General features: G+C 42.8%; 1 protein-coding gene across 1 annotated transcript; it reads right to left on the reverse strand.

Moving 5' to 3' along the window:
• Nucleotides 1-351: 351 nt before the first annotated feature.
• fbxw8 (F-box and WD repeat domain containing 8) lies at nucleotides 352-26,170 on the reverse strand. Its single transcript, XM_018740533.2, has 12 exons — nucleotides 26,082-26,170; nucleotides 24,788-25,280; nucleotides 24,596-24,700; nucleotides 22,923-23,087; nucleotides 22,744-22,832; nucleotides 18,420-18,577; nucleotides 14,390-14,586; nucleotides 12,662-12,874; nucleotides 7,727-7,854; nucleotides 3,252-3,425; nucleotides 2,588-2,704; nucleotides 352-1,218 (listed from the first exon to the last, which is right to left on the reverse strand). The coding sequence occupies exons 2-12, from the start codon at nucleotides 25,205-25,207 to the stop codon at nucleotides 1,056-1,058; spliced, it is 1,929 nt and encodes a 642-aa protein (XP_018596049.2). The 5' UTR covers nucleotides 25,208-25,280; nucleotides 26,082-26,170; the 3' UTR covers nucleotides 352-1,055.
• Nucleotides 26,171-27,073: the final 903 nt, after the last annotated feature.

A 27,073-nucleotide genomic window follows, 5' to 3' on the forward strand; every position in this document is an offset into this window, starting at 1 on the left:
AACTGGCATTGAATAAGAAATTGTGGGAGAACCATTTTTATTTAATCATTTTCGTTTTCAATTCAAGGTACCTCAGTTAATGCCTTACAGTATATTTTTTATTACAGGTGATCCCTGATTTACGATGGGGTAACGTTTCGTGAAACTCATCGTAAGTCAAAAATGCATTTAATACACACCTCTGCGTGAGACTGGGAGATGCGGATCACTGTTGCTGCCCAGCATCGCAAGACAGTATTGCACCACATATTGCTTGCCTGGTAAAAAAAATCTAAATTCAAAATTCGAAGTACGGTTTCTACTGAACGTCTAACGCCAGCTCACCATCGTAAAGTCAAAAAAATCGTAAACTGAACCATTGTAAATCGGGGACCACCTGTATACTGAAACTGTATCTGAGACTTTTACAGAATCTATGCAGCAAACAGAGCAAAGTCTTACAGTGAACTTTTAATTCCTGACATCTTTATCTGAGGTTTTTTACAGAACTTAGATTGTGACTAAATTGGGTAATGCCTGTATTAAGCTTTAACTGGTAATAATGCACCGGACAGAAAGACAGACAGACTTTAGTCCCAACTGTGTTTATAATTTGAGAACCCAGTGTAGTCTTTGGATCTCTGTAGGATCTGGATTTTAGTGTGTGAGCCTGACAGACATTTAACTGGGCTTTAAAGATCAAGGAAAAGCCAGTCTGCATTCATGACATGTAACATATTAACCACCTGTAATGGAACCTTTATTACAGTATATAAAAGTCAAAATATATTCATACACAAGTTTATATGTATACTTTCACATTCTGTATTTACAATTTTGTTACAAGCTTGGCATCCGAGTGATCACTAAAACTGATTTAATGAAAAAACTAACACAAAAGCTTCATGGTGCCCCATTCTAAAGAATATCTGTCTTTAGAACTAGTTATGGTTAAAAAGACATGAACATTAGTTAAGAATAAAAGGAAGATAAAAAAGGTACATTTTGAGTATCCCCGATTTATTTTCAGGTAACGAGAGGATCACATCCAGTCCAAGGTATCTGTGAATGAGGGGTCAAGGGGCATGAGGTCCAGAGAGGTCATCATAGGGCACGACAAGGCCAATGTTGTAGTTGTAACCAGTGGACTCGGTGTAGTTGGACCGACAGATGGGTAGAACGTGGTCTGGCTGAGTTGCATCCACAGAGAAGTCATAAAGGCAGATGACACCTCTGTGCCTGGAGTGGGGAGGAGCAAGGAATTTAGCAGACAGCCTCATTCAAGACAAGTCATAGAGCGAATCACTTGTCAAGGTAAGTCGCCATCACTTCACAGGGTTACCAGGTTACCGAAAGAGAAATGCAAAAGCAGGAAATTCAGGTGGCTTTGCCTTTACATCAGTCCCGTAAATGCTCCCGTTCTTTGACAGGAGAAGATTGGACCAGAGCACAATTACGTTATGTTCCAGTTAAACACTTTGATATTGGATCACTGCTCCTGCCACAGGTGATAGCTCAAACAAGCGCTGCAAGATGGTGAAGAACTTTCGACTAAGAGTTAAGCGCCCAGGTGCGAGTATGAGTATGAGCTGAAGGAAATGCTGCCACTGAGCTGCTGTTAAGTGGAAGGCTCTTGAGTCTCAGCTGTTAAGGTTTGGAGAGCAGAAGCTCAAGTCAGGACATTAACGTAATGATTTTATTGGACATAACATTATTTATGAGGAGTTAACACAATAAAAAATGTTCCATACATTACAAACGTATGCACTCAGGCACACAAACACTGGTATGTGCAAATATTGCATGTATGTATATGTGCACATATTTATACATCTTTATTGTTTTTAATGCCCATTTTTCTGTATTTTTAATCTTTTTTTCCATTTTCTTCATTAATTTTAATCCCCCCCCCCCCAAAAAAAAAAAAAAATAAATCAATAAATAAAAGCAATATTTTTCAGCCTCAGTCTATTGTTCTTGAAATCTGTTCTGGTGTCTGTTTTCCTCGTGGACTGTACATCTCTATTACTATTCACTTGTTGATTGTATAGATAATAAAGGAATCTGAAAGTGCCAAAAAGCTGATGAATGCTGCACGTATGTCTAAAGACAATAAAAGTCCTGTAACAACCCCCTCCCTCACCCTTATGTTTCCAGGATAGGCTTTGCAATACAAATACCTACACAAGATGAACAGTTAATCAAAATGTAGTACATTATGCCTGCAGTGAACTTTCTTAAGTCTTCATAGTTTCAACTGTGGTTCTTACTGAACCTAACCCATAAATAATTACAGGGATGTGTGTATTATTAAGCTTTTATTTATATAGTGCTAGGATTTATGAACTAGCTGAGTTACAAACAGCCTTCTGCTCCCAGGTTTCTTCATAAGTGGGGGATCAAAGGTACTTCAGATGGAACCTTTTTAGTCCTGGAGCAGCTAGTACACAGTGTCACCACTGGGTCTGGGTCTGGATCTGGGTCCGACTGTGCAATCTACAGCTAATTTGTCACACATCATAAAGGTGGCAACAGATTCAGCCTGGAGTTGACAGGGCACATTAAAATTACACCAAGAGATGATAAACTGGGTTGAGAAGTCAGTTACCTGCGGTGAGCAGTCAGGTCGTCGTCCGTGATGCAGGCCCCGCGGGGCAACTTCTCATCTGGGATGTTGGCCGTCACCAGCCTGCTCACTCCAAAGGAGAGATGTCGCACAGGATGCCTGCAAATGGGGATTTGATATGGAAACAATGAACTTACAGTGACTTAGTTATTTATATAATTGAGGGTAAAGTACCTTGATAAGGCTACAACAGAAGGAGGTAGGATTCAAACCTTGATCCTTTGAGTGCAAGGCACCAGCACTAACCACTATGCTACCTCCTGCCCCCTTATTAAACTTTTAAAGGGATTCAGCAGTTCTGAGGATGAGAGGGAGCTCATTCCACCACAGCAAAGCCAAAAGAGAGAACCTATGGACTTTTGATTTTGGACCTCTCATGAGTAGGATCACCAAGCATCCAGAAGTGGAGGAGTGCAGCACTTTTGTTGAGGTGTAAAATATATAAGCTGTACTGAAAAAACGTTGATAAAGGTGCCATTCCAACGTCCATCAACAAATAAGCCATAACAATCTGGCCAGAGACTCAGACTATGAATGTGCTTCTTTAGCAGGTATGCCCAGTGCTGGTTGTGTTTCCACATAAACAAATGTGTGGAAGAAGGGACTCTGTATTTACCACAGTGCAAGCGACTGACATTCACCTCACCTGTTGTGCATCTCCCACAACTTGGCCCCTGTCCTCATCTCCCAGACGCAGACCAGTCCCTCTATGCCTCCACTGACAATTTTCCAGTCATCTGCCTGGACAGTGGTCACGCCGAGGTGGTGGGCGTACAGTGACACCACAGAGGAGCCGGTGCGCAGGTCAAACAGCCTCACCCTGAAAACCCAACAGCAAGAGAGGGGGGCTATAAACCTGCAGAGTGGCAGTGGCAGGTCAGGGATCATAGGAATATGCAAACGATACATGTGCATGACAACCTCATCACTTATGAGAGAAAGTGATCCTGTCTTTTCAGAATTAAAACCCTGTACACGAAGCTCAGCGGACTGATAAATGATGGCTCTGCAATGTCAATAAAACTGAGAGCTAAGAGGAAGCGAGTACAACCAGTCACAAGTGCTCCATGGACTTGCCTCCCCATCTGCTCTCATGAATTTTTATTGGGAGACCATGACGCCAGCAGATGACTTCAAGCAAAAGCTTTCCAAAGTTCATTAGTGGAGTCTAATTTCATTTGCGGCACAAAGATTTAATTTCCGTTTTAAGGAATTAAGCAAACCAGGATTGCAAAGCTGAGTGGGCAGTCCAATGTTAGCTATGAGGGGGTGTGGGTCAAGACTCCAGACAGCATGTTGGAAATAAAAAAAGAGGGGGTTAAAAGTTATTGGCAGACTCTCCGTGCCATAAATCTAACGCTACTGCAAAAGCTGATTTCCTCGGCACGCCAGCAAACAACCCACTTTCCATTAATCAGGATAATGACTCTTCCTCGCTGGACAATGACAGGCCGCTCTCTAGAGACTCTCTTCCCTCTCTTTAAAACTGCTTTTGGCTAAAGATATGGAAGCAAACACTTTGAAGGGCCGCAAATAGACATGACCGCTCTGAATCACTCCATATCACATTTACTTGCCTGACACTTTTTGTATGAAGCTATTTACAAAGATTTACCCATTTATACAGCAGGGATCTTACTGGAGCAATTTTATTTTATTTAAACCTGGGTCTTTCAAGCAGAAGGCAGCACCTGTAACCACTATGCCACCTGCTAAATGACATTTACATTTACTCATTTAGGTGACACTTTTTTTCCAAAGCAGCTTACACTGTAAAGTTTACAGTTATTACAGTTACAAGTTTACAATTATTTACCACTTTATACAGCTGGGCAATTTTAGGGTAAGTACCTTGCTCAAGGGTACCCTAAAGGAAGGTGCGGATCAAACCTGTGATCTTTGGATCCGAAAGCAGCAGCTCTAACCTCTACACTACCAGCTGTCCCCATATGTAATTAGAGCTGCTATTAAACTGCTAAAAAACCAGGTCACAAGTTAAGCAAGAAAGGACAACGTACATAACATACTGTGTGTAGACAGTACATACGAAACAGCAAACCATGTAATCTAGGAATGTTTATTAGAATCTTGCAAAAGGATATCTCCTCATCCTCCATTATTAGCTTTCCCAATATCTGATTTTTTGCATACCTGGACCAAGATTATGAATACCATTTATTACTAAGTGGTCAGGGTTGTCATTTATATGGTCTATGAAATTCAGTCTGGTCCACAACATTTGGTCCAGCACAAGGAACTGCAAATTCATTCAAAAACTTGTGCAAAGTGGCTGTGTGAAGAAGGCTGTTAGACGCACTGCATTGTGGGAACCGTGTACCCCCACTCTCAGCCTTCATCTATCTCAAGCCCAGCACACTATCATGGTAAGTTTACTTAATGAAATCATTACCATAAAACAAAAACAACTATTTTATCTACATGAGACCCTTCATACATTAAATAGCTTGTCATTACCATGTACACCCTGAGTGTGAGCTCCGCAATGGCCCTGAAACAAACATTAATGTGCAGCAGTGAGGCAAACAAGGAAAAACTGTACTTTAGAATCACGCGTCTGCATGCAAATTCCTCCTTCAGTTGATGTAACGCACTCTTTGTATTTTTCTCTGAGATGTACGTTGCTTTGGACAAAACCTTCTGCTAAACAAATGTAGCCTAAATGTGAAAAAACAGCAACTGTAAAATAAAACTCATTTCTGAATTTATTCACAATTTAAAGTAGGAAAAAGAAAACAAAATAAAAAATGTCATTTAATGCAATCATTCTTTCTTCTATGTCAAATATAGACTTTAGAAAATGTGGTGCTGGTGTAGAATAGTGAGGAAGCTGTTTGACAGCGTACATTTCAAAAGAGCTTCACAGATATGTGTGTAATTTGAAAATGCGCTGCAGAGGCGAGGGAAATTTTTTAAATTATTTTCTGGGAACAAACTGTAAAAAAGTAAAAATGCATGAAATCATTTAGGGTGACTTTGGGATAAATATGGAATGGGCTTAGAACAAACTGGATTTTTTACTCCTCCTTAAAAAAACAATGCATTTTTGGTTTTTTCATATTTCATGAGTTTCCAGGAACAAATTGCGACCAGTTAACAGGGAAAAGTGTGCACACATAGCTACTTGTCTGTTTAATTTTCCATCATTTAAGGTCTATGGGCTGTTTCAAAGGTAATGTTACTGCAGGGATGGAGAGGAAGGAAGTAAATGGCACAGCAAGAATTAAAGGCTTCACTGTGACAGCAGTAGGGTTTGTCACTAGGCTTTCATATGCTCTTCTCTCAGATCTTCTCTTCTCTCCATCTTTCTCCAAAGCACCTTGCAATGTTAATCTGCTCATAACAATTGACCCAATTAAACAACAGGCTCATTTCTACTATTCAGGCTGAAGTATCTTGTTCAATGATACTAGAGCAGCAGTGGAAAGTGGCAGATTCACTACAGGACCTCTTAATACAGTACCTCTAGTACAGCACCTCTTACTGGAGTACTTCTTAATACAGCACCTCTAACTACATTTACATTTATTTATTTAGCAGACACTTTTCTCCAAAGTTATGTAGTGTTATCAGCCCACACACCTTATTCACCAAGGTGACTTACACTGCTAGATGCACTGCTTACAAAGGGTCACTCATCCACACATCAGTGAAACACACTCTCTCTGTGTCACTCACACACTAAGGGGAACCTGAACAGCATGTCTTTGTACTGTGGGAGGAAACAGGAGCACCCGGAGGAAAATCACGCAGACACAGGGAGAACATGCAAACTCCACACAGACTGAGCGGGGATCGGACCCACGTCCTCTCACACCACCCAGGCGCTGTGAGACAGCAGCGCTACTTGCTGTGCCACTATGCGCCGTACAACAGCACCTCTTACTAGAGTACCTCTACAACAGCACCTCTTACTAGAGTACCTTTACAACAGTACCTCCTGAATGAGCCGCACATGAACCAGGTCTCAAGCTGCGTGAGCAATGACACTGAAACCCCGTGCAAGTCTCAGATGCCGTTGCAGCCATCAAATCCTTTCTTCCACTCGTACACAAAAGCAACCGTGGTCGCTCAGTCATTCACAGCTGTATGCAGCTCGGACCAAGTTGGTCACATTGGAAGAAGGGAGGAAAAAACCAGAAAACTAATTGGGAAGACAGGAGGAGCTGCATTAGGCCTTGGCCTTTGGCCACGCTAATGCAGGGCTGTGGCGACGTTCTTCTAGTCCCTTCTTCCTTTGCTGCTGTTCCAAGACTCGCTCCAAGTGGACAAGCTGGCTTCTGCCCCCCACTGCCCAAAACTCCCTAATAAGCTAAACGGACCAACAAGTGGGTGTACACTCCCCCTTGTTCGAGCCTGTTAAAAGCCCCCAGGATTTCAAGCGACACATGATTCCCCAACCAGGACGTATTCGACCTAGGGCCTACGGTCCACAGCCGGCAAAGCCAACAGACCCCTGCCAGGCAGTCCTCACTCTCATCTTCCCAGCCCAGGCTGAAGATGTGGGACTGAGGTGGGGGGTACCATGAGTTCGATGCTCAAACTGCCGGGCAGCTGCTTGCAGTGCCTTTCGCTTCCAGCACTTCTTTGTCTTCTCACATACGCCCGCAGGTGATAAATGGATGGGGAAAAAAAGCCGTTCAAAAGCGGTTTGTTTTGCACGAGCATCGGCCCAAATTCAGTGTGCTGGGATTGATTTTTCCCCCCATATTTTTTTGTTCATGTTTTCTAAGAGTTATTCTCTAATCTTTTGTTTCCAGACTTTTAGTGTTAGCCAGGAAAGGCTGGGAGTGAAGAGGGCTTCCCCCCACCCCAAGGATTTACTGGAAGTTAAAACACCTGCTTTTGCCAGTCATAGCAGTGCCTTTCTTTATTCTCATTCTGAGACATTTGAATGGGCGCTGACAAGAGGCTACAGACATCTCCTTTTTTTTCTTCAGTGGAGAAAGCCAATTTTGTGGGTGTTACTAGGATAAAACAGAAGAGCTAGGATAAAGATGTGAACGTACAGACATATCAATGTATGTGAACGCCTCCTCTCAAAGACTGCAATGACAGATAAAAGAGATGAGCCCAAAGCAGTCCCTGCAGGGTGCCTCGTACCTTCGATCTTTGTTGCCACACACCAGGAGGTGGGCTGGGCTGTCTTTCAGGTTGACACAGGTGAAGTCTCCTGCAGAGCTCCCCACTGACACCTCCAGCTGACCCGTTGCCAAGCTGTACACCTGAATCTGAGCACAGAGGTAAAGAGAGGGGTCTGTATTACATCAATGTCAATAATGCCCCAGTTAAAGCTACAGGCAGAAAAGTGGGAGACAGAAAACGCACAAACTGCAGCTGCTGCAATGCTGTTTTCCAACGGTGTGAACTGTTCAGTAATGTATAGTTACATCTTCCCTACAATCCCTCCTGGGCGGCACTGTGGAAGCCCTGCGGGATCCAGAGGGGGGTAACATTTTAAAACACCGAAACTTATATTCCAGTTGATCTCACCACATGTGCTTTGGCAGAGCTGTTTTGTAATGCAAGTCATTTGTAGCAGTAATAATAATAATAATCATTATTATTTTTTACTATAATTACCTTTGCCTCACTTTTAGGTTACAGTAATTCAGTTAAAACAGCACAGCAAACATGAGCTTTAAAATCAACTCTTCATGACAGATTGTTCCTCAAGAATCTGTAAGCACTATTCAAAACCAGAAAGGCAGTACAACACTACCAGAACAAAACCGTTCACCAACAAAAATATAGTTTGACTCCCAATGAAGTCATGTTAACAAGGGGCATCACTGCGGTACGGAGCTATCCGTACCACTTTTACTTTTGTTGTTTTTTTTGTGTCTTATTTCCTGTCATTTTTAAAAATTGGTTTATTTTTCTGTCTAAATGTGATTTTTTACTCCCAGTGTATGTCACAAAATTTTTGCTCTGTCACCAAGTATGTATGCTGCGATGGCTTTGTGTAAATTTCCTTTGGAATAGATAAAGTTCTGAAAAATTTGTTCATTCACTTAATAATGAGAATCAGAGGCTGCCAAATACTGCTTACTTATCACTGAAAATGACCAAGGGACAACAGTGCTATGGTGAACGTGCTCTGTAAGAATTGCTTGTTGCTGTCAGGTAGATTTTGACATTTAAAAGTCTGTTTAAAGTGTGTTTTTTTTATGGAACAGGACTTAACAGTGCCCTAGGAAACAGGCAATTTCAGCACAAAAAAGGATATAATCCAAATTGCTCATTAAACAAAAAGAGTGATGCACAAAGGAAGCGAAAAGCGAGCTAACGTGCTGCATGATGTAAGTTTTGAGAAGATGCCAGCTGTTTTGTGTCTCGTTCTTTTCAGGCCAGACAGACTTAACTGTGTGTTGCCCAGAAGCATGCCAGACCCCCTGAGACTCCCTCAGACTCCAGACGAGCTGCATCATGGGCTGCTGGGGGGCATTTTCTAGATGCTGAAAAATCATCGCACTTTTGAGAAATATGAAAAAGCATGTTTAAATACCCTGAGTGAGTCAAACCTGAAAGGATGTGGTCTCCAACTCAATGCTGATGTGGTACCATGGTCTGATCATGGTATACTGAACAGACTTCAGCCCGAAAAACATCCATCCCCAAGCTTTGGCAGAGCTACCTTATTTCATTTCAGACAGAAGAACATGCAAAGACCATTAGATGGCACTACACTTACTATAAGTGCGGTAGTTCAGTTAACCATGTAAGACATAATTTAAAAACACAATTTGAAAGCAAAAATACAATTACAAATAAGTTTATTTCGTGTTTCCAATAATATATTAAAATTTAAATAATTTTGAAATTAAATATAAATTATTTCCAGTAAATGTTTATCATTACATTTACATTTATTCATTTAGCAGACGCTTTACTCCAAATCAACGTACATCTCAGAGAAATACAAGATTTAAAAAATGAAAGCACAGTCACTGAAATCGTAGGGGCAAAAAAACACAAAAGCAGCTACAACCCAAAACCTTGCCAGTTCACAACAACCTGCTGTTGTACGGCTACAATACACACACACACACATTTTCAGAACCGCTTCTCCTATATAGGGTCGCGGGGAACCGGAGCCTACCCGGTAACACAGGGCGTATGGCCAGAAGGGGAGGGGTCACACCCAGGACGGGACGCCAGTCCGCCGCAATGCACCCCAAGCGGGACTCGAACCCCAGACCTACCAGAGAGCAGGACCCAGTCCAACCCACTGCGCCACCGCGCAACCGCGCCCCCTGGCTACAATACATTTTTGAGTTAAAGCACAGTATTTTCAACACGGTATTATAACCAAATGAGTCTCTGGAAGATGTATATAGATACATTAAATATAAAATAATCTTCCCTCCAGCACTGTCCCTTATCCACATGAAACATACATAATAAACTACATCCAAACTTGAATGAACATTAAGTTAAAACATTTTAAATACCACTGTCAGCAGCTGGATATTAACAAAGTGATGCAGTTGCACCTATTTATGTCAAATGCTGCTGTTACGTCCATCAATATGGCCATTTCATGGTAGTCATGCTGTACTATTTACACAGTGCGTATTATTCTTTATTCCTGGTACTTCTGTCATAACGTAAGATATAGAGCTGTAGCACGCCAAAGCGGAGAAGGAAGGGGGTGGAGACGGGGACAAAGCAGGCACAGCTGGGGCTAATCACTAACCCTATTTCTTCCCCTGCACCCAGCAGTGAGAGAGAAAAACGGCAGAGGAGAACCGACGCCGAGAGACCCAAGTGCGCATAATCCCGATCCCGATCCCAACTCTGATCACGAGCATGACACCGCCAAGACCGGGCCAAGTCCCCCTCGTACCCGTTCCCGATTCCCCCTTTTCCCTCCCTTTCCTTCTCCCCGACAACGGAATAAATAAACCCCATGTCAGCACAGATGAACACCCTACCTGTCTCCTCTGTTACAAGAGCCTCCCACTTTTGTAGTTGTTCAGTAGGTTCGGATGCATTGTAAGGGTGTCTACATGAGCGTCCACATTGGCCTTTCAAGTGTTGTGCTAAATTGTCTCGTTTGGCAGTTACATTAATACTGTGATCCTAAAGCTGCATTTCTGCACATGTGAAGAGAAACGGTCCAGCACAGTTCCCATCCCTCCCAGCACCAGTACAGTTCAGGAGTTAGGGCTCCTCTGAACTCAATCAATAAAGAGAACAAACAAAAAACTCAAAAACAATGCCAGAAAATACACACTAATAAATAAAGATGACTCGCACCTTTTTCTGCACAAAGACACAATCCTTGGAAGCTCCTTTTATTTCTTAGCACATTTTAATTAGGCATATGTCTACTCATTAAATACTGCAAAAACACATTCTGCCGTGTGTCAAACTCGCCAAAGTCTCTGCTGGCAATTTTCGCATCCCTTGCTGTATAAAATTAACGTTACAATGCCAGCGAGCCGACAGAGAAAAACCACGTTGAAAAAGAGCTGAAATTAATGTATTACTGTCATTAATTGCATGAGGAAACAAGGTGTTAGAAATGATTTGGCATTCTCAGTGAGAGAGCTGAACTGCAGGAACACAAAGGAGCACCCCGTTCAAAACTACAATAAGAGACATTCCTGCCATATAGAGTGACACTCAGGACTAGGCCAGCGGAGGGTGTAGCAGTTAGAGCTGTTGCCTTCCACTCAAAGGACCCAGGTTTGAGCTCCATCTCCTGTCGTAGTACTCTTGGTCATGCTAGAGATATATGTCCTTGAGTTATGAGATATGCCATTTAGGACCAACCAGACATGAGACAGCCATCCAATTAGCCTTATTGTATTAGTTTTGAGTCCTGACATTTGGTCATAACATCCAGCAATGCCTGCTCTATGATAACATTGGTTGACCACACTGCCACAACACATTTATATTTAGTCCATGCTTTTCTCCAAAGTAACTTACCATATTAAGCTACATACAATTACTGTATTTACCCCTTTATACAGCTGGGCAATTTTACTGGAGCAAAGTAGAGTAAATACCTTGCTCAAGGGTACTACAGCTGGAGTAGAGATTCAAACATGTGACCTTTGGGTCCAAAGGCAACAGCTGGAACCCCTATGCTACCAGATGTCCCTGTTGTTATTGTTTGGGTCTCACAGTGTTTTGGTGTCTGAGTTTGTTTACAAACCTTTGTTTGTAGATTTCTTTCCAGTTACTTTTTATTTAAAACAGATAGCAAACAAAACAGAGAGTATTATGTATGGTATTAACAATATTCATAAGTAATTACCTGTACTGTATTTCATTTTATAAATCACTGCACCATATTTATATTTCTGTATATCAGCATTATTTTAACATGAATAATACTATGTGAAATTAGTGAGAAAATATAACAAAGGCATATTACACAGGATAGTATTCATGTTAATTGTTCATTTATCCTTATAGTTCATTTAAAACAGTATAGCAGGATTTTAAGCTAATGACATCATTGACTTCCAACAGATTGTTGAAATGGAACCTTGTCAGAAGTGGAGGGCAGCCCCTACAAGTGTTCCAGTAAGAATGACCTTGCTTGATAAATGGGTAAATCACTGTAACACTGATGTCAGCTAAATGAATAAATAAAAACGAACATGTGCTTCTGTTGTAAAAAGCATGCTGTCGATTCCAATTAAATTCCATGTCTTGCTTCTTTTGTTTATGAAAAGATTTACAAACATTTTGATTGGTGCAGAAAAGAAAAAAAACCCTAATTATAATTATACTTGCATTAATGAGACAGCTCAGTCCTGAAGAGAGCGTGGATCTAAAGACAGCTATATAAAGCTTTTAAGGCAATTAAATGTGGAATGGCTGAGGAAAATAAAAATACAAAAACAATAAATATAAAAATAAATAAAAAAGCACCCACTGAGGGAATGGCACAAAACACAGGGGCTGAGGCAATGGGGGTGTTCCACTGGGGCGAGTTATTTCTGGGTCCGCCCTGCACTCCCCTGTGTCTCTCACCCACCCTGGGGCTTTGATGCCATGACCCAGCCACCGGCTCACCTTGTTACCCCCATCGTTCATGGCCCAACCACAGCTCTTGACACCAAGCGCTGCTCGCACAGCACTAACATCCAGGCAGGTCACGGGGTGTCCATAGATGGAGTGCAGCACATCAGGGCCCCTCCCCGGTCCAAGCAGGTACACGCTGTCTCCGGCGGCCACCGCTGCCAGGGGGCCCTCCAGGTGCTCAGGTACCAGGAGAAGGGACTCGACCTGTCCCCAATGACACCCACAAGGCACTGTAATACTCTCTCATGAGAGAAGAAAACCCAGAGGAACAGCAGTGTGAGCAAGCTTTACACTTCACACGTCAAGACACTGTTCAGTGGTTTAAAAAAAAAAAAAAAAAACATTAGTCATCAAACTAACTGATCATCAAACACTGATTTATATTAAAACTGGAAAATTGTGGACTGTCTCTCCCTGTCTCTATCCACCTCCTCTTCTCTCTCTGTCTGTCACTCTCACTGAGTGGCTCATGGAGACTGGGCTGGCAGACACCTTGTGCACACACCGGCATTTTCAAAGCCCCACTGGCTGGGGATTTATGACTTGTAAAAAAGAAAGCACAATAAATACTCGTGGCTAGAACCAGAGCAGAGTGTTGCAAGCTTCACGTCACACCTATTATCTGTCCATGAATCGGTGGAAGTTAACTCCGTTTATGAAAAAATAAATACTAAATCCTTTTTTTCAAAAAGTTTGTTATTCAGAAGTTTGTAAATCGGGTAAACCTTGTACTTAAAATCAACCATATGCTATAAGAGCATTATTATCTTGATGGATTACATTAGGCCTTTAGCACCTTTACAGAAGCATATTTCATTGGCGCAAAATAAATACGTTGTTTTCTTCGGACTTGAACCAGCAATCTTTCAGTAACAAGTCTCTGTATTTAACCACATTTTACCAGTCAATAGCTAGTGTTCAATGCTTTAGTACAGCCGCAGGAGGTTGAGTGCTTGGAGCCACCACCGTATACTTGCAGGACCCTGAAGGTTGCTGGTCCAAATCCATGCTCCTGCTGCAGTACTCTTGATCAAGGACACTGAACTGCGGGGTACTTAATTCTGTGAACATTTGTTATAAAAACACACAGTAACTGCCTATGCTGTTCACAGTGGAGAGGATATGCAGAGAAGAATGGCAGAAAATCTCCAAATCCAGGTGTGCAAAGGTTCTCACATTACACCCAGGAAGACTTGAGGCTGTAATAGTTGCCAAAGGTGCTTCAATTAAGTAAGTAAAGAGTTTGAATATTTATGTCAATGTGACATTTCAGTATTTTAATAAATCTCCAAAAATTTCAAAAATCCTGTTTTTGTTTTGCCATTCTGGGTATTGAGAAAACCTTGGTGAGGGAAATAATGAATATAAACGATTTTAGTATAAGGCTGCAATATAAAAAAGCAAGAAAAGTGAATGAGTCTCAATATTTTCTGAATGTACTGTAATTCAAGGGCTCAAGGTCAAGACTGGTCACAGTTATGACAATGCAGCACTGTATCTCCACTCCTATAAACTTGTGTCTGATCACATTCCCAGAATAAATGTAAAGTCCCTGGAAAGGCTTTGCATGTAAAAATTTTAATTAACGTGGGATATGGTTTGGGATATGGCATGGTTTTTCATATTTAGAGTTTGAGAAAAGGTTTTGGATCTCTGACAAGATGAAGACTGAAAGCAGACAGGTGCACCATAAGAGCCCTTCGTAAGAATTGAACTCACGGGTGCATGGAGCTCTGCTTGGCACAGCGTTGTCCAGGAACCCGAGTCTTCTGGACTGTCGACACGCACCTGTGTACCAGATGCAGTGGCCACTGCGACCGCCTTCGGCCCAAGAGCCACAGTCTGCACACCTTGGAGCTGCTGATAATGGTGAACAGGTTCCTGGCCGCTCTCTGTACTCCACACATCCACTGATCCTGGGACGATCAGAGAACACCAATGTCTAGCGTTTATTCCAGGAGCCCAAACCAACTGGGGAGGGGCATCAGTACTACAAGGTGTAAATAATTAACATAAACTTACACTGGCACAACAAAAGAAAACCTGATGTTACAATAAAAGACGACAGATTACTGCCCTGGGTGTTGCAGTGAAATAAACGTCCTTGCCAAAAGTGCATTTTGCTTCCAAATCATGTCCATTGTCACCCTGGGACGCCTCCGAAGCCCCCAAAAAATTAGAAATGCATTACTGCATTTTGCAGACACTGTCACAAAAACGCATTAATAAATGAGTTGAAACAGCACATTGTGCCACGAGAACCAGTACAAAACACTCTGAAGGGAATTAATTAAAGGTCATTAATAGGTACCTTTAAAAGCTTGTGGGTGTACAACAATTGTCTACTAAATAAGAATTCGCAACACAAATTAAATTGTCTCAAATTAATCAAATCAGAGAGAAGGTGGTGGAGTGGGTGCAGGTTCCACTCGCAGAACGCTGCTCAATATTAAATGCTCTTTCCCACCTTGGTGGAATCGCCGCCATGGAGCTCAGCTATTGGCATGGTGCCCCCCACAGCCGTGGTTAAACTCCTAACCCAGTGACCAACAATCTATCAAATGTGGGCCCACGGGGCATCTGTAATGCATAGGCACCAAGACAGCAGTCTTCAAAATGCTCTGAGAGACATGTCGAATCAATCAGGTCCCTGAGAGAAGGCAGCCAGAAACACGAAACTCAGAGGACAGGCTGGTAAAGTCAAAAGACTCAGTCCTAACAGCCTGACGTCAGTATCAGACTGGTTCAAACTGGACTGTATGTTAAAACACCTATGGCTTCCTGCTTGTCCAACTCTTGACAGGACCAAAACTGATATCTTGTAGATTTTGTTTTGCCTCCGGTGTGGTGGAATGAGTTCCCTCTGTCCCTCAGAGCTGCTGAATCCCTCTTAACATTCAAGAACAGTCTCAAAAAGGATCTCCTTCAGATCTCATTATGTCACCACCACCTTTGCATTTGCTATCAGTTATATAATGTAGAAAAAATGGTGGTATTGAAAAACCCAACTGTGCTTCTACAACTGTACACCTGCATTTAAAGTCTGTTGCTGATGCACTTTTGTTTACTCTGAGTTGTATGTTGCTTTGGAGAAAATGAATAAATGGAAAACGAGAGACTCTCAGAAGCAGTGCACTGTATGTATGACACATGTATCACTGTCATACATGTTATATATGTCAATGTCACAGTTATATACTGTGTGTATAGCACTGCTTAAGTTATTAAGCACGCTACAGAATGAGACCATTTTCATTAGCACATTATGTGCACTAAAATATAACAAGGGTAAGACACTGGTAAAAAGTGTGTTAATTACTGTGGACATTAAACGATGACAAGAAGCAGATGAACCAAAATAACAGTTGTTGCACCATGCTGAACACAGTAACCTGTCTCATAGCTAACTCGCTCCACTGAATCTATGGCGGGTTTTCATTTGGCAAAGCCGCCCTGCCAATCCATATGGTTAGTGCTCCCATTTGCCAGAGCGCTGGTTAGAGAATTAGTGATTAATTATTGGGCAAATCTCCCACATAGCAAATTCATTTCCTCCATAATCAATGGTTCTAAGAAAAAGCAACAGAAAGGCATCAACTGGAACGGGAGCAAAAGCAGAAGTGGTTAATGGCAAAAGGTTTTTTCTTTTTTTTTTTTTATTAAATAAAAAAAAACCCACACACAAAACACACCAACACAACAGTTGTTCCACAGAGATGCCAAGCACATTGATCCAAGTCAGGTTCCCACCACACCAAGGGAGAGATCACACAGAAGAAGTGCTAACAAAGCACTGTTCATACAAATTGGCTTGACTCGTACCAAACTTCTCCACTTCTTGGGTGATAGGGTCTCTGTGCCAGCTGCACATCTGTGTCCAAAGAAATCCATAACGACAAGCACAAATCCACACAGAATGTTTGGGAACATGGGATCTATTTATTATTCTGAATATACAAAAATAATTTTAAAATCCACCAAAAGAAAATAAATATATATTGCTTAGGATAATTTTAATTACAGTCTCCGGGTTACGAGGGTCCGACTTACTTACAACCCTTAGCTACGAATCACCCCTTGTAAAGCCTATTATATTAAAAATTTGAGTTACATACAATGATTCGTAATAACAAACGGGCGCTACTTCGCGATGCGCATCAAAACATTGCGCATCTACAGTGGTTCGTCGGCTCATGGGCATGTGAGCACGAGGTAGGACAAGCCTTCCTTCTTTTTAGTTGGACCACGTTACCGTTAACAGTTTCTCATGTGTTACTGTATTTCGCTTTGTTTGTTTTACCCTCCTAACCATGGCACTAAAGCATAATTGTGATGGGCGAAATGCCAGCGAACATTGGAAAAGCGAACATTAAAGTTTCTTTAATGTTTTTTATACCCACACACACACACACACACACACACACACACACACACACACACACACACACACACACACTCTCTCTCTATCCTCCTCCTCCCTCTCTGTAGTAACATTTAATGTCTTTCTATGTCTCTATTAATAATAAATGTAACCACATTATTTATATTATCACTACTTTGTCTTATTATTTACATTTACAATTATTCAGTTAGAAGAAAGAGACACAGAGCAGACGTGTTTTTGAAGTACAGGTAGTTTCACAGTATGTTCCTTTTTTTGAGATACATAAACATTTAGGTTACATTTCAGGAGAAGCTGCGTAAAGGTATATGCAGGCATAATCTTAAAGTTATAGTGCATGAACATTTACACATGAACTTAAGAGATCATGGGCAAAGTGAGTCTGGAAGAGGTGAGCTTCAAGACTCTTTAAATGTGGACAGAGATTCAGCAGTTCTGAGTGAGAGGGGGAGGTTGTTCCACTACAACAGAGCCAGAATTGAAAACTTTTATACTTTACCTTTCACGCACGGGACCACCAAGCGGGCACAAGATCTACAAGATACACGATATACTATATTCTAAGACAACCATTTGACAAACTGACGTTAGATACCCACCATACCTAACTGTTCCGATTTATGTACAAATTCAGCTTAAAGACAGGCTTAGGAACAAAACTCGTTCATAATCCGGGGACTGCCTGTATTCCAAGAAAAACACTGACTGCTGTGAGAGCAAAAAGAAAACCATTAAACCGGCATAAACCCCATTTCCCTGAAAATTGACTGTGACTTAAAAAGCTACATAAAATAATGACTTATAATGCTAGATACACTACATTAAACTATTGACATGTGTGTATCCATCCACTCAACAGAGCAAGTTAATACACTAACTTACAAACATAGACTGCAGTTTATAGTCACCATTCGCCTGAAACACAGATCTTTGTGCTATGAAACACAGAGGAAACCCACATCAACGCAGGGAGAACATGCATATTTTATTCATTTCTACTGAGCTCCCCAAACTACCCCATGTTTTTACTTCACTTATGAATCAATGAAGAAACAAAAGCTGAATATGGAACAGCCATCTGCATCTTCCAGCTGTGGTGAAAGAGGACTACGGACACCAAGCTTCGAGTGGTTAGAGCTGCCACGTAGCACACAAAGGATTTATGTTTGAATCCCACCTCCTGCTGTAGCACCCTTGATCAAGGTACCTACACTGGACTGATATAAATGGGTAAATCACTGTAACTTAACATTCAAAGTGGCTTTGGAAATAAAGCATCAACTAAATTAACCAATGCAAATAAACAAATGTAAACATAAATGTAAGCCTAGTGTACTGCAGTCTCACCATCTGTGTAAGACGCCACTGCCACGGACTGGTTGATCTTCACCTGGCTGACGTGAGGCCGGGGGGCCACCTCTGCCCTCAAACGGTTGGGCCACAGGAACGAGGCCCCGGCATCCCAGTGAAGAGTGTCCCACAGCCTGACATCACCCGACGTGTACCTAAAATACAGCGGGACACCAATCCCAGACAATGCCTTTGTCCATGCCAATTTCATCATGTACACAGCTAGACTCACATCATGTAACAATTTAAACTAAATTTAAGACAATAAGTATTTCAGTATTCTGTATTTCAAATTCTTTACACATATAACTGTATTGTAACCGTCGACCCCCCCCAAAAGACAAATGTATATTTATTACCATTATCTTTCAAGCCTTGGCATAATATTAAAAATGCACAGCGAGAAACACATATGGTCATGTGTGGAGTCATTGAAGAGAGGACATATTCCGATCGATCCGTCAGCTTCGGCTGTTTATCGAGGACAAGACCATTCTTGAGTGCAGGGATAAATAGTACACAGAGCCCTAAGCAGAAGCTGGGCTCTTTTTCCACACAAAAGAAGGACTACCAAACACCCATCCACACACACAACCTATTCCACAGAAGTGCCAAACTAGAATCACAGAGAAAATATGGGGACGTGAACATTTACATAGTACACAATAGGCCAAGTGCTACATGACTGCAACCAAACAAACCACAAATAGCTTTTCTATGCCAATAAAGCATAAAAAGGTGAGTTGATTCACTTGGTCTGTTTGCTTTTATGTGGTAAAGTGTGTGTGTGTGCGCGTGTGTGTATGCTTTCACTAGGACAGGCTCGCAGCTGAGCCCCGGGATGCCGCCTGCGCCAACTGCCGTGGGCAGGGAGAGGCGCCTCTCTGGACCATGCTCAAGAGCGGCGCTGGGCGGCTGGAGGGAGCAGGGTGCGGGTGCTGCCAGCTGTGTCACTCCTTCCCGCCTCCCCCCTACCACCACTGTCATCTCAGTGCCTCCTCCTCTTATCCATCAAGCAATGTAGACTAAATCACGGTACAACACAGTAAGCTGGCAAACTGCCCACTATTGCATGCAGTACACCAAAATAATACCTCATATGCCACCAAAAAAATATCTGACAAGTACAAAAACTCATGGCAATGTTATTTTTATATCATAACAGAAATGGCAGAGGTATGAACCAAGGAAGACAAGGGTTTGAATCCCACCTCCTGCTAAAGTACCCCTTATTAAGGTATCAACCCTGAACTGATACAGTAAAAATTGCCCAGCTGTATAAATAAGTAAATCACTGTAAGTAGCTTGCAAACCCTAACACTGCATCAGTTTGGAGATAAAGTAAACAAATACATAATTATAACAATCTCTGTCCTCATTTAGTTGGGTACATAACACTGTAAACTGTGCGAAAACAGTTACACGTATTCATTCAGCAGACACTTTTCTCCAAAGTGACATACATCTCATAGAAAATGCTATGTGTTCATTACATTAGCAGAAAGAGACGGTTAAGATACAGATGTGTGATTCTTAAGTACAGTTAGTTTCTTGCCACCATATAAACCAATGTTCATCACGAGTAGCTGCATAAAACTTTATCAAAATATTGATGATTCCTGATCACCTTCCTAGAAAGAATATATATACATACACACACATTTACATTACAAGACTAGCTGTGTTAAGGTTTATCCAGGCATGATCTTAAATTATACTGCATGAACATTGACATTTACACCAGAAACTTAAGCGATCATGGGCGAAGTGAGTCTGAGTCACGGTTATTAACTGTTTATTAATGATTATACAGTATATGAAATGCACACGCATCCTTACACAGCATACTTGTACTCAGTGCAGCTGGGAAAAGTTCCTATTATTTTCTTGCTTAAAGAAACTCATAAAACAGAGAGATGTTAAAAGCAGACAGTCTCGTGCGGGTTAAACACGAGAGAGTAAGACAGCAATCTTATGAGAGCTGCTATTTGAAGGTCTCTGGAAAGAGATGAAAGCGCCCAGTTAGTCCAGTTAGACAAAGAAGACAATGGGCTGCACAAGGTAAAACACCCCCAACTCAGCCCCTCCCCTTACACTGCTGTCATCTCTCCCCACTAATAAGGGGCCTCATCTAAAGGGTTGACAAATGACAATTTAATCAAGCTGCTCCCATGGGCTTCGCAGTTATGACACTTGTTTGAGACGTAAAACAACTCCCAGCTCATCCGTCTGCAGAGCGAGGAACAGCTAACATAAGGGCCTGCAGTAAAATACACAATGTGAAGAGCACAACATTTTATTTCCTTTCATTCTTCAGCTCACAACATATCGCGAAAATTATCTTGTTTCTTTTTAGTCAATGATATGTAAGTGAACATAATGGTGAAACTATTTTTAGAGACTGGTCATCTGTAAGCTCAAAGAAGAGGAGACTGACTCAACACTCAACAGAATGTAAGAATCAAGTTAAGGGCTTGGGAGGTCAAAAGCGCCTTGTATACATGAAGTTAGAGAAAAGATGGGATAGCACACCCACACGCACACACGGTGATACATTTTTACTTTTTATAACAGGATGGACATGTTTCGACATCCGGGCCACTTGTGTGTGCCCTCCTGTCTTTCCTTTAATTCTGTAAGTTAACATGCTTTGCAAGGTTAGAGTGAGAAAAAACTGAAATTCTGCTCATTTTGGAATGCAGATAGAATTGTAAACAAAAGCTGCATTGCAAATAACTGTCACATTTTCATGCATTTTGAAAAAATAAAGCACTTACAAGGAAGTCAATTTGAAATAACAGTGGAAAATCAATGAAGAACCACAAACAGCCACTCAGCTGGGCAGCTGAACAAAAAAGCTGTGTGGTAATATGTTTAACAGGCAATGGTTTTTTCAGATAATTATCAGGCATTTTCAAATCAGCCCATTTATTCTGCTGCATATGTATAATAAAGTCCTTTGCTACATGGAACTACAGCAATGCGACTCAGATCTTCAGTCACAATTTCAACCTAAAGCCAGTGTACTACTGTGATGCTATCAGAACCAGGAAATCTTAATACATCATTACAATTAGAGCTATTTGTCACATAACTGGTCTATTTCTTCAGTCTCATGGAAAAAAAATACATATATTTATTCATTTAGCTGATGCTTTTCTCCAAAGCAACTTATAATGTTAAGGTTACAATTATTTACCCATTTTTACAGCTGGGTAATTTTACTGGAGCAAATCAGGGTAAGTACCCTACTCAAGGGTACTACAGCTGGAGGTGAGGCTTGAACCTACAACCTTTGGGCCCAAAGGCAGTTGCAATAACCACTACACTACCAATTAAACCCTATATAATCACTCTATATATCACCTGTAACTCTTCAAAATAGCAAAATACAAGCTACCCAAAAGCACGACGATGAGAAATCAAAATATTTTATTAATATGTGGTTAAAATTATTTCCAGCTTGTCTTTTGATGTTAAACTCTCACACATTAAGTCATTTACAGCTTTTCCTTGTGCAACGCAGGGATTGTGGAGGTCTGGAATCCAACCAGGAAAGACGGGGCATAAGACAATGCACCCTGGACAGTCATTTTGATAATATGGCTCATGAGTGTTTATAATATATATAAAAATGGGAGTTCAAAAGATTGCTGCCTATGTTTTTCACTAAGTAAAGCAATTGAAGAGTATGTAACTATAGGCACTGTGTAGTTACTTACAAATGTTGGGGGCAGCAGATCACATGGTACTTAGACCTTCTTTGTAACCAAAGCACCCAGGTTTGAATCCCACCTCCTGCTATAACACCCTTGAAAAAGGTACTTACCCTGAATTACTCCGGTAAAAATGACCATGCTGTACAAACGGATAAATCATTTTAAGTATCTGAACATAGTCTCTTTGAAGGAAAATATTTTAGCTTAATGAATAAATAACATTATTTACACTGCATCTGCTATTTCCATTTCGATATTAACTTTAATCCAGGGTTGTGATTAGTTGATATTGTCAGTGTGATAGGAAGTTGGAAATAGGAAATACATAGCTGGATTTCTTATTTAAAATAAGTACTGTATCAATGAACTTTGCAGAATAAAAGACGTAGTAAGCAGCAAATAAAAGATCTGCTGTGGAAGTAAAATGACCACATAACGGGGAAAGACGACTCTGTACTGAATTATAAATCCGTTGGATTAAATTCTTCCATAAACTGCTGTAATGATTGTGAAGGACCTCATGATATATAAGGGCCAAGTGTTCCTGTCATACTCATCTCTGAATGTCAAGGATTGCTCCAGAGCCACGTCTGATCTCTTACCCAGCGATGACAAGATCCTCACAGGAGCTAACATCACACAGCACCTTCCCAAGCTCATACTGTAGCTGACTGATGGCACCAATGCGGTTCTGAGGTTTTAAAAAAAAAAAAATCTGACATCAACGCCCATCGGCAAAGAAGGGCTCTAGTGATCTTCTCAGTAATCTAGGGTGTCCTACCTTCCAGTTATGTTGCACGTTGTCTTTGGTCCTCTTGCAGTCGCGTAGGGTACCCTTCCAGCAGGGTGAGTCAGAGACACTCGCTCCCCTGTGATAGCCCTCATTCAGACACAACCTGTACCAAAGAACCTCATCCTCTGCCAGCACCTTCCACGCTTTGCTCACCTGAGATAGGAATAAGAGGAAGTGGACTCAGAGCCTGAAGTATTTATTATATTACTCATGACTACTCATCAACTTACTTACCTACTTATCTACCTGGCTACCTTCCTATTTGTCTGTCCACATACCTGTCTACCTACTACCCACCCACCCATCTACTTACCTGACTACCTACTTAGTTTTATAGGTATTTAGCTATCTACATTCCCATCTACCTATTCCTCTACCTATCTATAAATTTAGCCTTTTAGTTACGTGCCGATCAACTTACCCACCTATTTTCTATCAACCTGTTTACATACCTAGGTATTTACCTAGCTTTCAATGTAGTCATTTAGCACACTTTTCTCCAATACAATGTCTTATGAACACTATGTAGTAGCATCAGCCCAAGGTGACTTACACTGCTAAATACACTACTTACAATGAGCCACTCATCCCAGTGAAACATACTTTCTGTCTGTCACTCACCAATCCACTTGAACAGGCTGCTTTTGGACTGTGGGAAAAAACCAGAGCACCCAGCGGAAACCCACGTAAACCACCCAGGTGCTGTGAGACAGCAGCACTACTGGCTGTTGTGCCCCTACCTATGTAAAGATGTACCTATATACCTATGAACTTCTGTGTCTATTTATACACCGAGCTACCCAGATGGGGGGTGTAATGGTGCAGCAGGCTTGGCCGGGTCCTGCTGTTTGGCAGATCTGGGGTTTGAGCCCCTCTTGAGGTGCCTTGTGACAGACTGGCATCCCGTCCTGGGTGTGTCCCTTCCCCCCCGAGCCTTGCGCCTTATATTGCCAGGTTAGACTCCGGCTCGCTCTGACCCTGCTTGGGACAAGCAGCTTCGGCCAATGTGCGTGTCTGTGTGTGTGTGTGTGCTACCCAGATGGCTTACCACAAACCCCTCTGTAACACGCCGAGGCGGCCGGGGAAGGGGGCGGAGACAGGGACAAGGGAGCCACAGCTGGGACTAATTACTACCACTATTTCTTCCCCCAGACTCAACAGTGAAGGAGAGCACGAGCAAGAAAACGAACACGATGCCGACGAGACCGAGTCGAATCCCCTTTCCACCCGTTCCCGGTTCCCCTTTTCCCCCCCCTTGCCTCCTCACTGACGACTGAGTGAATAAAACACTGCACCTACTCTGCCTGGCTTTGTCAGTCTGTTGCACCTTATTAATAATAATAATATTATTATTATTATTATTATTTTTATAGAGCACTCTTCTCACGCAGTGACACAGAGCACTTTAACACAGACATTAGGCAAGAAAAACAGATACAAACAAAGAAGACGGTCAACTATGGCTACCATAATGAAGAAATGTACCCACTTGTCCTATAGCCTATCTAACTAACGTACTATGACTACAGCACTAAGTACACTCTGTGTATGGGCACAGCGGCGGGAGAGCAGTCAGGTGCGGTTAGTGTTAGCACTGCTCGCGCTGTTGTGTGTGTGTGTGTGTGTGTGTGTGTGTGTGTGTGTGAGTGAGAGACCCTCACCTGAGCGCAGCGGCCCAGCTCCGTCCGGCCCAGGAACATGAATATGTTCAGCGCCACCTCGTAGGGCAGCTGCACGTCGAAGAAGGGCACTTCGTTAATTTCGTCCTGGGACAAGAGCAGCGATGAGGAACCCACAAACACTCTCAGAGAGAGAGAGCGAGAGAGAGAGAGCGAGAGAGAAATTCGTCTTACCAAGTCCCGAATGAGCTGCTCCACAAGAGTGCCCGTTCCGGGGCTTTTCGCCGGAGGCGCGTCCCCGGGCCCGGGGTTCGCCGTGCCCGAATGCCTCTTCCTCCTACGACTCTGCGTGTCACTCATCTTCGCCATCAGCGAAGTCAACCTGCCCTCCAGCAGCTCCTCCACCATAGCCATGCAGGCTGGCATATGCGAGGCATTCTCCGCACGCCTGCTGCTCCTGTCGCCGCGCACGGCCCCGACGCCCCCGTTCACCCCGCCGGCTCCAGCGTACCCGTTTTGGTTTTCCAGATCCCCGCCGCGCCTCCGCGGCTCTTGGCGCTCACATCCTCCTCCGGCCAGTCTCGGGCTCGAAGCCCTTCCCTCCAGCTCCCGCTTCCATCGCTCCCGAAACTCCCAGAGATCCTCGTCTTCCATCTTTCTTCATGACAAGTTGCGCGGCAGCTTGGGGTGCATCACAACATGTGGTCCGGCCATTAAATCTATCCGCCTGCAACAAATTGAAATACAAAAATGGTTCCACGACGATCCGATGAGCGTCCAAGGTTACTTACCCAACTATTCTATTGCACATCTATTCTTCTTCTTCTTCTTCTTCTTATTATTATTATTATATGACACTCTTGCACAAAGCCACTTACTATGTCAATTATCTTACTATGACTCATATGAGATGTCCCCATATTTATACAGCAGAGGGTCATTTTATTGTATCACTAGGCTAAGCATCTTGAATCTGAATACGTTGTGTAGGTAGGATTGTAACCTGGGTCTTTAGACCTGGCTATCTACTACCCCTTTATTATTGTTGTCATTATTAGATTATTAATCACGGTGAATAGTAATAATAATACACACACTTTCTGAACAGCTTGTCCCATAAGGGGTCGCGGGGAACCGGAGCCTAACTCGGTAACTCAGGGCGTAAGGCTGAAGGGGGAGGGGACACACCCAGGACAGGACGCCAGTCTGTCGCAAGGCACCCCAAGCGGGACTCGAACCCCAAACCCACTGAAGAGCAGGACCCGGTCCAACCCACTGCGCCATCGCACCCCCAAAATAATAATAATAATAATAATAATAATAATAATAATAATAATAAATATTTCAGTACAGGTTTGACAAGAGAAGAATTACACAACTATATGTTTTCATTGCTGAACAAAGTACACACCACGAGACCCGCTATAAAAGTACTAGTATATTAGCGCATTTCCTATTTTCAGCTGCGTATGAATCAGCTTACAATTTTGAAGAAAACCGTTCAAAAACTATTTGCACTAATTTATACCTCTAGAATGTATGTTCGGAGATGACGGTGGACAGTTGCAGCGTGTGTGTGGTTTTGCTGCGGTGGTGTAATGCTGTTGTCTTGTGCTGTTATGATGCTACGGTGCCGCTCCTCCCCCCCACCTGCGCGGAGATGACAAAGGTTCGCGAGCGAGCGGGCGAGCGCGCTCCAAGGGTTAATGATTACCTTTCTCTTTGGGGAGAAGATGATGTAAACCCTCATCATGTGACACTTTAATAAATAATAGCAGAGAGGGAAACAAACACAGCGGAGGCTCCGCTAGGGCTGCGGACCAGCTAGTTCGGCACACGAACGGCCGCGTGCTAGCAGAGCGCGCATCGCATCGCATCTCCTCGCCTCGCCTCGCCTCACATCAAATTACACCGCGCTGCGCCGTGCCGCGCCGCACCGAGCGCGCAGAGATGTGCTGTCTGCCAGCGGAGCGCGCTCTTCCCCCGGCCGCGCAATCAATGGGCGCCCCGAACTCCTGCTCCGAGGCCCCGGCGCTCGCTTCCCGCCTGCGCTGGATCGGGGACCAGCTGGAAAAGAGCAGGAGGGCGGGTGGCCGCGGGAGCAGCAAGGAGCTGCCGAGAGAAGCGGCGAAAGGAGCGGGAGGAGAAACGCTCTTGCGGGGGCTGTTCGTCGTGTGCGCCGTCGCGCAAATGAGCGCCTTCGTGCTGCTCGTGGGAAAGCGCCACCTGTAGGTGCCGTTACAGCTCCGCTCCGCTTCGCTCCCAGCGCGGGACCCGCAACAGGTGAGTGAGGCTCGAGTCGAGCGGCGCTCGTGGAAAACACGGGACCCGCCGCTGACTTCATTCATTCATTAATCCTCTCCCGGACGACCTACACTCTTATATAAATAAACTTACATTCATTTAATGCAAAGTGTTGAAAGAAGCTGCTTTTAAAAGGACCATGTATCTGGCACCTTATTCCAAGGAGTTTTAGAATGATAAATTTTGCACTTTCGACTTTGTTATAATGCTACAACT

Source organism: Scleropages formosus, chromosome 12 (assembly GCF_900964775.1).
Source record: "Scleropages formosus chromosome 12, fSclFor1.1, whole genome shotgun sequence".
NCBI classification, from domain to species: domain Eukaryota; kingdom Metazoa; phylum Chordata; class Actinopteri; order Osteoglossiformes; family Osteoglossidae; genus Scleropages; species Scleropages formosus.

What these genes read in the sequence shown, in the direction of transcription:
- fbxw8 (XM_018740533.2), bottom strand. Translation starts at nt 25,207, where the DNA reads ATGGAAGACGAGGATCTCTGGGAGTTTCGGGAGCGATGGAAGCGGGAG. An exon ending in AGCTGGGCCGCTGCGCTCAG is followed by an intron (nt 23,088 to 24,595) that starts GTGAGGGTCTCT and finishes TTCCTATCTCAG; the next exon opens with GTGAGCAAAGCGTGGAAGGT. An exon ending in AAGCAGAGCTCCATGCACCC is followed by an intron (nt 12,875 to 14,389) that starts GTGAGTTCAATT and finishes CATTGGGGACAG; the next exon opens with GTCGAGTCCCTTCTCCTGGT.